General features: G+C 36.4%; 1 protein-coding gene across 3 annotated transcripts in view; it reads left to right on the forward strand.

Moving 5' to 3' along the window:
• Positions 1–13523, forward strand: part of Syt4 (Synaptotagmin 4) — a 31520-nt gene that overhangs the window by 6418 nt on the left and 11579 nt on the right. Inside the window, exons 2-4 of one of the 3 annotated variants that reach the window (XM_053755649.1) lie at positions 5445–5570; positions 7692–7864; positions 8622–8788. In XM_053755649.1, the coding sequence (XP_053611624.1) occupies positions 5445–5570; positions 7692–7864; positions 8622–8788 (466 nt within the window). The remainder of the gene's footprint in view (positions 1–5444; positions 5571–7691; positions 7865–8621; positions 8789–13523) is intronic. The other 2 variants (XM_053755651.1, XM_053755650.1) reach the window with 2 other exon arrangements.

Here is a 13523-nt window from a genome sequence, read left to right on the forward strand (position 1 = left end):
GTTCGCAGAAGGCTGATTATATTACGCCATGATAAAACTTGATACATTCATAAGTCGAAATCGACAAAAAGTGTAATAAAATTATATTATAGTAAAAAAGGAAATAATATCTCAAATAAAATGTCGAGTGAATTGAAATTTTAATTTCACAAAGGGACAAGTTTGCTGTTAAAATTATTTGTTTGATATAACATTATTGCATCACATAGTTGACTAAATCATTTTAGAAATTACATTATTTTACTTTTATTATTTACATTATTTGACATTTGACTACATTAGTCACAGTTGACTAAACGGATTTTGGTGTATTATGGAAAACTATAAGACTTTCTAAATTATTTATCTAGTTTGGCATAATCTTTAAATCTAAAAAAAAAAAATATTTTTCGCTAAGGAATAGAAGAAATTGATAATAATGGGCTAGTGTGCGGGTACATAGCGAGTTAAACTGACCAAGAAGGCTTCACGGCGTCACAGCCGTATGAATGCACAGAATGTGACCAGGAACACGCGAGACTGAGAGAGACATGTGTCGTCGAGTAAACCGTTTAAGGATCTTATTTATAGCAAAATTGCCTCTTCTCTGATATAAGCCTGTCACGTGTCACATCTGTATTCTGGAGGATATATCTTGACGTAAGTTACTGTGTGATCCCGTCACATACAGGACGTTATATAGCGTGTGTATGGCACACATACACCCACACAAATACAGGTTTATGCCGGTTTAGCTTCGTTGCTGATTGCATGCTTACACAATGTATTGGGGTGGTTCTCAGAGAGTTTCGACCGCTGCGGCAGCGCTGTAGTTACAATTTTTCAGATTTTAACAAAGGCAAGAATTAGTTTTACTCACACAAAAAAAAACATGTAGCAAAACCTTGGAGGAATTTCCTTGTCAAGAGCCGTACATGCGGGTTCACCATCTGGTCATGCTTATAATACACTATCAGACACTGAAGCGACCTGGAAAATTTCAACTCGGTAGGACAAGCGGAAGTAGGTCAAATTCAAATTGCAAAGTTTGATTACAGATTGACAAACATCGGGACAGGTGAAACTAAATAAAAGTATGAAAATAAAATAGACATAAGTAAAGTATATTGTAAAATTTAAAAAATGAAACCAATTAAAATCTGTTTCATTTATATAAATGACGATTTCGTAGCAAGGTCTACGGCGTAGCAGCTCCGGCTACGACAATGCTACGACGCACGTAATAGTATGAAACGCTTGCTTGCGTCATTCTCATGAAACGGGTTCGTCGAAATGTTCGTCTTTGCTTACTTTTGTATGCAATTCTATACAAAGATTTTTTTTCTTTATAATATTAGTATGGATGAACTAAAAGCATTCTATCCCAGCTAACCGTCAGGATAAACAAAAAACTAAATACAATCAATACTATAGAATAAATACATTTTGTTTTTATTTCGCTCTCATGGCAACAAAATGTGTTGATTTGTAGTTTTCTCTATCTACGATTTTCGTACAGTTTGAAGGGCTCTTTTCGTCTATCTTGATATAAGTCTGTGGTGTCGGAGTTGTGCGCAATTTATTGCCGGCCCCGGTACTTTTTCCAGACATCTTATTGCGCGAGTTTACGAGATGTTACGCGGACAAGGCGAACCAATATATCACAGGTTGATGCTGATATCTATATAAGGTATTTTCTCGGGTATATGTTATTTTCCGCAATATGTAGGGAACAATATTGTTTAAATAACTTTCTTTCGGCATTTATTCGCGGCAGTAATCGTTCACTAGTTTGAAGCTTTGATTAATATTATTTGATTTAGTATATGACGTGAAATTTGGATTTCTGAAGTGAAGTTTTAATTTCCGAAGAAATTCTTTGACATTGCAAGTAATTGACACATAATTTTATAGTAACTATCATAGATAATGTTATGGTAACTATACATACGAATTAAATTACAGATTGTTATTTTACTCCCAATTTAGACAAATAAATAAATTAATAAGTTTTGCTATTAATAAATAAATAAATTAAAGCGTATAAATAAATAAATAAATTATACGTGGTTCAGCGATTTCACAATATTTCTTTCATTAATGTATTGAATGAAATTTTTAAATCTTACTATAGATTTTTAAATTTTAAAATATGAAAACATGTTAACATCCGTCAACGGATCAACGCATGTCAGTGCTAAACCCAACAGAAACCAATGGAGCCAGCGAAGCACGACTGAGTAATGGGAACACGCTCTTAGACAAAATATGTGTTGATGTGTCGACCACGCGAGAAGCTCGCCCTGTCCTGTGGGCGGAGGGTGAGCGAAGGTGCGAGGACGGCGGACGAGGGGCGAAGGCCAAGGGCGCTTAGAGCGGCCGAGGTTTACTACCACTGAAAGACACGTGCTTATTACTCTTTTTATTTATAAAATGAAACGTATTTATTACGTCTGGACCTCTAAAGGTCGTTTTCAAAGCAAACATTGATAGAAGAAGTAATGGCTTGTTTTGCGATTGATTGAACGTGTGAGTCATCTGGGATTGTGGACTTAGGACTGAAATGACTAAGTTTTCAGGCCGGCTTCGTCATAGTTAGTCATCATATATTTTAGAATACAATATATGAAATTGAATGAATTAATATATATGAAATTTTAATTAAAAGCCATGCTAAATAATTGCATATTTTTAAATAATAACAAGTTGTTTGTTTCACTTACAATAACGTGTTTATAAAGAAAATAACATCTGAAGAATTTCAATGTTGAAAGCTGGCTTCAATTAACTAAATCATCGTTTTAATTCTACATATTAATACGACTATGTAAGGCTAAGCTTGACTATCACACGGTGATAAGAGAGAGAGGCGATCCTGTACGAACTGGAGAAGAAAAAGTATATAAGCGGAACGCAGCTGCCTTTCGGCTGATGAAGTAACCAGGCAAACGATCAATGAGAGAGTGGATTAGAAAGACAGAGAGAGACACTACTATATATGTAGGCATTACCAGTAAATTATTTTCGTAACGACAGCTAAATCACTATGTTCTCATTATGCGGGATCATTCAGCTAAATAGGTGCCGAACTTCGCAAGGAAGATGCGCCGAATTGCTGTGCAGATGGAACTTCTCGGACAGTCCTCTGTGTCCCTGCGGGGAGGTCCAAAGTATGCGGCACGTCACTGACCTCTGCCCATTATACTCTATTGAAGGCGGAATTGTCAGGATCCACGAAGCCGACAATGTTGTTCAAAAATGGATTGATGGCTTGCCTCTCGGTTTTTAGTCCCAGTTTGTGTTGTATGGGGAAAAAACCATTCGCAAATAAATTCAGCTAAACAGAAATACTCCTGTTTGTTAAGGAAAGCCTCCTAGGGGATCGACTTTATGTAACTGTCCAATTAAGCTTGTTTGTCGGCAATAACCGTGAAATATTGTAAAAAAAGTACCACAAAAAATGTTACTTTATTTACAATATTATCAATTTATGGCATTGTAAGGTACAATATTATAAAGAAAGACTTAGAAGCCATATATCATTTTAGGCAAGTGTACTTTGTGTTAAAATAACTTAATGTCATCAAAATATGCTGTAAAATAAATATGTGCATAATTACACTCAACGGACCACGTTTGTATCGCAGGTTCGATGGATACGGACACAGAAAATGTGTCTTGTGATACGAGGGAAAATGTTCAGTTAAAAATTAGTAAAATGTCACCCTGAACTTAAAAACAATTAGGATATTAAAATGTTTTATCTGTTTTGCTAATAAACATCTCCACTTTATGTATAAATTAGATAAGAAATAAATTCAAACAAAGTTTTATTGTTAAATTGTCTTGAATTTTGATGAGGCTGTGGGAAGCCGCCTTTACAACAAATTTCTCCCAAGTTTGGAAACATGAGAATTATTCTGTTATCTCGGATCCTTGATGGTTTTTAGACATCTTACAAACTGAATTCTTAAGGAGCTATCCTCGTGTTTCGTGAATTCTTTTCTAGTATTCATGGCAAGGCTATTTATATTTTACAACTCTAAATAAAGCTTCGTTTGGAAGTTTCGAAAATTTAGTTGAAACATATATTTAGTTTTGAAAATTTGTTGAATTTTGAGAAAGTAGTCATTAATTACAATTTAATAAACATAACGACCTAGCTATACTCATCATGAAGGTTATCTTCTACACTGGAGGTCCCAGGTTCGATCTCCGGCCAAATCAAGATGGAAATTGTTTTTTTCAGATTGATCTGGGTCTTGGAACTTCGTCTCACAAACTTTCGCATGTATAATATTAGTAACACTTAGTTTTTTTTTTCAATGAACAGTGATTCCCTTGATAACTTCTTAGTTACCATTTGACATTTGTACGCTATATCTGTGTGTGGGCAGAAGACACGACTCGATCGATAAAGGGAACCCAGCGAACTGCGGCAAATTCCACAGACGCTCGATTGATTCTTCATTTCCCTCAAAACTCCTGGTTAATTACTTTCTTTGTTTACCTTGGAGCAAAAGTAAAGTTAATGCATCCAAAATCTGATAGGTAAAACTTATTTTCGTATGTAAAACATTGTCTAGGCAGACATTTTGTTTCAGTCCCTTCCATAAACAACTTGATTGTTTTAGAATTCGGGATTTTGTGCCCCGAAGTGCCTAGGAAATCGGTCCTCTAACCCAGCGGAGGGCAGATATTGTTTACTCTTACATATATTATGACATAAACAAGGTAAATTGATGTTAGCAAAGGACAATAGGTTCTGTATCTAATACGACGTCGATATTTTTAGGACGATCTGAGGACATGCATTTCCTATTTCAGGAAAATATAATTTTGTTTAAATACTTACTTTTTTGGATCTGTTTATTTTCCTTTATATTTCTTTAAAATATATAATGAACGAAGACTTGATTGGTAAAAAAACGGTACTGGAAATTGATTGCTATCCTCATGACTCATCTAGATTACTGAAAGTATATACTTAATCTATGTTTATACTTTTTTTTAACTAACTAATGTACTTAATGATTTCTGAAGACCGTGTTTACTGGATTCATTTGTTATCCTTCAGTATTCGTAAACTTGATGACTAATATGTCTCTCAAATGGTTTAATATTTTTTCGTTACTAGTTTTTGCCCACACCTTAATATATATATTAAACTGTTTATGTCTTAGAATTCGTGTTTTAAAATACATCTTCAACCTCAACCGTGTTTCATTCCAATTTAGAAAAAATAATCTTATCTATAAAACACCCATGGATTTAGTGAGTCCGAGTTCTAATTTCATGAAAACATCTGACTTTGGAATTATAGACATAGAAGAACTCCAAAGTGAGGTGTTATCAAAAGCATAGCATGTATCAAAATCAAAAGTAATAAACTCTTGATTTATGCTCATGTAAACTTTACACGCCAACATGTATGCTAATGTTGACGCATTTATATTTACCTGCAGCGGGCGAATGGCACACCGCCACTGTCTGGATGGTGTTGATGGGCTGCGTGGGAGTGGTGGTGGTGATGATCGCAGCGTTCGCCTGCTGGCTCGCGCGCCGGCGCAACTCGCTCGCGCACAAGCTGGGTGAGTACTGCAGGCCTACCATCAACTTTTACTGAACCATTCAAATGCAGCGCAATTCAATTTAGAAACCTTAAATGAATCGCATTCATACCAAAAATCAACTTGATGGTACGAACTTGCGATGAAGACCAGTTTAGGTCCTGAACTGGATCGCATTAAAAGATGATGGTACTGAGGCCGATGGTTATTTTGCATTGACCCGGGATAGATTCAGGTATGATTTTATAACCGGCCGCCTGCCTGACGTCAACTCTTCTTAGAAATGCGGCTGGGTTCGATAAAAATGTAAATATCGTATATTCTTACTTTTAAGTGGGTGAAAGTTTTGATACTGTATCTGCAAACTTTAGGAACACGGAATTGAATAAACAATTGCAGTACGAACATCGTCGTGTAATGACATGTGATGTGAATGCCATTAACCTCTCCGTTCGATGGGACGCAATGAAGTTGTGGTTTTATGTGCTCTGTACGCTTCACAGGCAATTTAGTTGCGATGTGATGCGATGCGACGCTGAAATGTCAAATGTATGGACGTATACGGCTGTCCTGCGAAAATCTGTCTTTCTGTCGGTCTATCACGCTTTTACAGCTAAACCGCTGGGCCGGTTTTGATGAAATTTGGATTAAATTTAGTGGATGACCCTAAGTTAAATATAGGCTACCATGGACAACAGCTAGTAGACTTGTGGCGCTTTAAATTCCATCAATACATTTGATATTTTCGCGTTGCATCTCATTCTGTTTCATTTTGTCTCAATGAGGACAATGCGTTATCTATTTAGATTTTTTGCTTTTAATTACTATCAAAGTCTTTTACTATTTGAATATAAACTCTATGGGTGAATTGCACTGCTACGCGCCGCTGACGTTTAGAGTTTTTCTGCACAGGTTAAAGTTAACGTCAAAATTGACTGGCGCATACCACCCTATACCTAAGTATACAATAGCATTATTTATACACATAGTTTTAATAAGCGTCAGAACTCTAACGATCTTCGATAATGAAAGACCTGTACTGAGCTATTATCCTAGACATTATCCTCAGTTCAGTGACCTCTTAACTTAGTTTAGTGAAAGCGAAACATACGATATGCGAGAATGACATATTATTATCTATAACCAACGACAGCAAGCTGCGCTTCGATGCTAATAACGCTAAGTTGAAACAGAGATTCATAACCAACCTGGCTCGTTACGTAAAAATGACCACCAATACATATTTAGAGGTAGCCAAGCGCATAATGTTTAGTCAGCCCGATGGCGACCATCAACATGATTTTACACCAATATGTATTATTTTTCACCAAATTTGAGAGGTTTTACGACTCAGGGAAAAACGAGAAAACGCCCAGACGAGAGAAATATAGACTAAAACATATCTCTCTGGTATTGGAGTTCCAAACCTCTCACGCATCTCAAGCACTACGCGAGGTGCGATAAACGATCTTCACGGGATAAACATGGTTGAAACAATATATTTTTTGAAAGTATTCTGGTGTAGGCCATCTCTGGCCAACGTGACATGAAACTGACAACGATTTATGGCGCCATTCGCGACATTGCAGGATATATGTTGAATTAAGCTCACCTCCAGGGGATAATAATAATTAATATCTTAATACCATTATCTCATAGCTTTTAGCCGCGACGTAAATGTTTATTTAATGCCTTTTATAAGTACGTGATGAATTGAGAACCAGATAAAAAGGAGGCATGTTAGAAACCTGTTAAAGGACTATTACTAAGACCACGTAATATTTTTGATCAAGTATATATTGCTATGTTTAATTTATATCTATTTTTTTTTCAAAAACCATCACTTGTTATTTAAAACTTCTATATTCACTCTAACCACCTGAAGCCAGCTATTTTCCCAGCGGTTTAGGCCAGCCTTCGAGTGTATAATACTTATTATCTTTACTATTATTATAAAGAGGTAAGCGTTTGTGAGTTTGTATGTTTGAGGCGGGTAATGTCTGAAACTACCGAAACGATTTCAAAAACTCTTTCACCATTAGAAAGGTACATTATCCAAGATTACTATAGGCTATATTTTATTTCAAAATTCCCACGGGAGCGAACCTGGCAACATCTAGTTATTAATATAATTGTCAACAGGAGGCAAGCGCGGCCCAGACAAGGCGCTGGTCTTCCAGCCTCCACGGCGCGCCACCGCCGTGCGTTCACCAGGTTCTGCCACGCACTACCTGCGCAAGTCTCCATCACCAACCGCACCGCAACCACCCACAGCCGGATCGCCACCTCAGCCTCAACCTCCACCGCTAAACCCTGTAAGTATCTACATTTTCTCCATGAGACGTTTTGGTAGATGGTTCAGGCTTTTCGCTGACCTTTAGGAATATTGCCTGTCAAAGTCTCCTTCATTAACCTCACCGCAACTGGCTCTCCACCAGAGTCTCAACCTCCACTATACCCTGTAAGTATCTATATTTTCTTCAGACTTTTTGAATATGGTACAGGCTATTTACTGACCTAAAGGTCAACTGACCTAAAGGTTGAAAGAGCCTAAAGGTTCTTCTCCAACTGCACCACAACCACCCACAACCTGTTCGCCACCGCAGCCTCAACCTTCACCGCTGAAACCGTAACAGTAAGTATGGTTATTTTCTTCATAAAAGATGTTTAGTTATATAATAAAAGAAAAAAGAAAAACAAAATCAAAGAATTCCTTTTCTGTTATACACGTGCAACTCTTTCTGTTGGTCGGTCGAATCCAACCAAGTCTATCCATACTAACTAATATTATAAAGATAAATTATTTGTATATCTGTTTGTATGTAATGAATAAACTCAAAAACTACTGGACTTTTGATACAATTTGGCACAGTGATAGACGAAGCCTTCAAGAGTAATAAAGGCGGTATTTTTTTATTATGGGTTGGGATTATTTAGCTAGGATAATTTATTAGTAACTATTAATAAGCTTAAGCAACATACTGCACGTAATTGGCAAAATAAATATATCATCGACCTATGTTACAACATTGTCAATGCGTATTTCTCCATCTGTCAGTCTCAATAGCACAGTTTCCTCACCAGGGTTCGGGCCACGTCAGCCCTCATTCACCGACCGCGCCCACCGAGCCGACTCCGCTCAGCAAGGAATTGGCTGATGCCAACGCTACGGAGAAGATCAAGCCGGTCGAGCCGGAGAACAATGACGGCAGGCTTGGCGACTTGCACTTCAGGCTCAGGTAATTTTAACCCCCGACGCAAAAAGAGGGATGTTATAAGTGACCGCTAAGTGTCTGTCTGTGTACGTGGCACCGTAACTCAACAAGGGGTGATCCGATTTGGATGCGTTTTTTAAATTATTTGATAGCTAATTTTTATGCGGTAGTTCTTAAATATGTTTTATCAAAATCGGTACAGCCGTTCAAAAGTTGTAGCAAAATGAATATTGAAAGCAGGCGTTTTTTTTATTTGTCTAACAAATAAACTTGTCACAAGTCTTCGTCAGAGATTCAATTCGTAACGAAATAAGTTTCCTTTCGACAACAAGAGTTTGTGGCAAAAATGTGATTGTGCTAAACAGTTTTCACTATAATTCGACTATTATTTTAATTTTAGAAGTAGTAAATCGTATTCTATTAAAAAATCCACATTACAATTACTTTGCATGTTAACTAATTTCTTTCGTATTAAATTACATATCCGAATTACATATTCGTAATAACCCGTTCGTAATGTGGTTGTTAAACAATGGTATATTATAATAATTAAATAATTTTATAAGTTATTAGTTTAAGACATAGTTACTATTGACTTTACAAACTCACAATAAAATCTTCTTGTTAAGTTTAAGATAAGCACTAGCACCTACAATATTGGCAATAACTGAAAATCAATGTTTTTGTACTAAGGTGCAGAAAGTTTCTATTATTACGTAAGTTTATTTATTTATTACGTAAGTCTGCTAAATTTGACTATCCTCTATAATACTGTGAAAAGCGCATCAAATTCTATTTAGCAATTTTTGCGTGATGCGCGTGAATATAAATAAAAAATATATAAGTATATTAGGACAAATCACACAGATGGAGCTAGCCCCAAAGTAAGTTCTAGACTTGGGTTATGGGATACAAACTCAACGATACTAAATTTTATAACAAATAAATATATAGGTAAACATCCAAGACCCGCGTCAATCAGAAAACGATCATTTTCCATCATGAGCCGACCGGGAATCGAACTCGGGACCTCTCGGTTCAGAGGCAAGCACTTTACCACTGCGCCACCGCGAGGTCCTAAATATTCTAAGTACACATAATAAATAACAGATGTCGTATCTGTTCGTCTGTTAGTTCGTCGTACATAATGCCCGTCTAGGAAACTGACACAGCCAACGGAAAACCCGTGGAAATCAATATGGGGCTTTGGCTCAGTCTACAATTACATGACGTACATTAGCAATTTAATAGCTTCGGTACACAGCTCGTTTTTACATGGACAGGTTATTATGCTTTCGCAAATACTGAATCTTTATTTGTCGATCTCGGTGGCGCAGTGCTAAAGTGCTTGCCTCTGAACCGAGAGGTCCCGTGTTCGATCCCCGGTCGGGTCATGATTGGAAATTATCTTTTTCTGATTGACCCGGGTCTTGGATGTTTTTCTACATATGTATTTGTTATAGAATATATTATCGTTGCATTAGTATCCCATAACACAAGTCTCGAACTTACTTTGGGGCTAGCTCAATCTGTGTGATTTGTCCTAATTTATTTATTTTATTTATTTATTTAATTACTATGTTACAATTGAAATATTATGCCAGCTCAACAATGTCGCCGAACTTAAACTTATGCCGACAAGAATGCGTGAACATTATGTAGTTAGTATGAGTGCTTTTATTGACCGCAATGAAAAATCAGTAATGTATAACGAATCCGTCAACGTTTGGCAAACTCTTTGATGACAGTGTGGAGACGGCATTAGAAGTTAGGACTGTTGATTAAGCTGTGATCGAAAGGTTCCAATCCTGCTAGTGTCATAAGAGTTTATTATATTGTTCTCTTCAAAGTCGTATTCCTCATTGCTGAGGGTCGTGGTCATTATGTGGAATGATACACACATAATGACTTTCTTGGCACTATTAATGGAGTGGTTTGCCATTGCCTTCTCCATTTCACACACAAGTTGATACTCAACCAGAGTGCAGGTTTCCTCACGATGTTTTCCTTCACCAAGCAAGTGGTGGTCGACGAAAACTACTACACATGAGTCAGATTGGTATACAAACTCATGTGGTACGAGTAGGATTCGAACCTGGGACCTTTCGGTTCACAGTCGGGCGTCTTAACCATTACACCACCACCGTTGCTTGTATTTATTATATTATATAGGTTATATTCTACCCGAATAACAAATTTCATCAAAATACGATCAATAGTTTTTGCGTGATTGATTAATAAATATAGCAATCATATACATCAATAATTTACATTTATATTGTTATCAAATGTTTCACATCTATACTATTATTATAAAGTGGTAAACGTTTGTGATTTTTTTGAGTGTATATGTTTGAGGTAATCTCCGAAACTACGAAACCGATTTCAAAAATTCTTGCACCATTAGAGTGGTCATTATCCAAGATTATATTTTATCTCAAAATTCCTACGGGAGCGAAGCCCCGGGCAACATCTAGTTTATAATATAGTGGCCATATATATAGGAAGTAGGATTCCCATCGAGATGTGGCCAAAGTCTCTTGATTGAAACCTTTGTTATTATTATTTACCTTCGTCGTTTTTCTCAGCTATAAAAGCTGGTATAGGGACACTAACTATCACGAACATAAGCCAAGTGAAGTAGTAGATAACTATTGGGGCTCCAAGATGATATCTACGGCTTCATCACCCTGCATGAATTTTCGAACTATTGTGCATGTGTTCAAAATTGCAGCTTTTTGCATACTGATATAAATATTTGGAGGAAGGTCTAACAATTTTAGACTGTGATGTAAGTGTTTGGGAATGACTCCGGTTGAGGATAGCACTATTGGGACTATTATTATTATTTTTATGTATATTTTTCTCCTCTTGAGAGAGGGTAATATAAGCAACTAACGCGGGCCTTAGCCAAGCGATAGCAGCAAGAATCTAAATAGAAAACCCAGCAGAAACACTGGAAGAAAATAGAAATTTTCTGGTGATCCGGCAAGTATTAAGAATGGTGGCTTTCTGCAAAAGATAAACTATATACATCGGGATATTTAATGTTTTCAGGCTTTGTGAAAGTGATTTCGGTATTACCCCTGTTGATGATAAAACTATCGGTACTTATTATTATTATTATTTTTATTTCTGTACGGAATAAAATTTATTGCTTACCAATTTAAAATGTTTGTTGTTGTTAATTAAAAGGTTGGATGACCTCCTAAAACGCTTGACATTTAACTATGTCCGGTCATGTCGTGGGCGGTGGGACATTTGAAACTCTGATTCATTAGTTTGTACACAATAGGCATCTGTTGTCTTGGCCTCATCTCGAGTATGACCTTTACGACCAAGCTTATAAATGCTAAGCATAGTTTTTAAGCTGAGTATTTTTATATTTTGTGGTTTAAATTATTTCATTCGGCGTCGGTCGTGGTCCACCTGCTAAGTTCACCTGGGCGGACCACGGACACTGTTTTTTGCCGATTCACTTCAGTACACCTGGGTGAACCACGACACCATACATACTTTCCGCAAACGAAGCTAAAATACCATTGTAATAAAGACATTCTGCTATCGATTCGATCGTGATAGTCGTCCCAGCCTCAATAAACTCCAGTCAATCGGAGTGCCCACACAAATATACGTAAATAACGCTGCAAACAGTGCGGGCACACTAATTGAGTTGCAACTAAACAGTACGTTTATTTAGTTTTAGTTTTGTTTAAATATAATTTAGTTTCAATTTTAAATTCAGTTTATCATGTAATAAAAAGTATAAAAAACTTGTTGAGGCATGAAAACATATAAAGAAATTATGTATAAACAAATAAAGTTACATAAATTCTTATCGATAGCTATCATTGTATATGCAGTATACCAAACTACAGACGATATATAGACGCTAGACACAGCTAATACAAACAATAAAACCCAGACGATAAGGTACTTAGAACTTAAACTTTCCTGTAAAAGCTGAACTAATGATTTATGCTCATCCATATACTTCAGTCTTAACTCCGTTTTAATAAACCATCACGCCTCAGAGCCGTAAAGTGGTAATGCGGTCTTTACGGCGGCGTCGGGCGGAAAAATGCCGTAAAAACGTTATCAGCCCGTGTGTTATCAATAAAAAGCTAATATGGGCGTAAATAGTGAACAAATTGCCTCCACTCGTTTGGAGGAAAGAAGTAGATTTTTATATGAAAGGAGTATAACATAAAATTTGACACGAAGTCATTTTTCGGGAGCGTAATAGGATTGACACTAGATGGGTACAACCATATATAGATATATTCATGAAATTTGCTACGAATAGATACATACTTATGTGCAAATGTGTTTCCATATATTTGTTGAAGCTGAAAGAAAAGAAAATTCTTTCAAATCTGACATCCATACTTGTTGACTCCTCTGGCAGGGACAACGAAGTGGATTTTGTCCTCCAAAACGAGAGATCGCCATAGCTTTTGTTCTGCGCTGGATTTTTTTTACTTGCTCTTTATATGGTTTTCCTTACTTGCTCTCTAATATTATATGGTATGTGAAATTATCTTTGTTTTCCTTACAGAAGTCGTATATTGTAAAATTGTCTCCAAAACGTTGCCTGGAACAAAATGCTCAGTGATAAGGCCGCCTTTTGCGCATATTAATTAAATTAAGATTATAATTGTACCTATATTTCTATTATGTGCAATAAAGCGTTATATTGTACTGTAATTACTAATAGTACTAATGTTTTTGACGGTCGAGTGGAGTTCTTCTGTTTCGG

This window comes from Plodia interpunctella, chromosome 15 (genome assembly GCF_027563975.2).
Source record: "Plodia interpunctella isolate USDA-ARS_2022_Savannah chromosome 15, ilPloInte3.2, whole genome shotgun sequence".
Classification (NCBI taxonomy): domain Eukaryota; kingdom Metazoa; phylum Arthropoda; class Insecta; order Lepidoptera; family Pyralidae; genus Plodia; species Plodia interpunctella.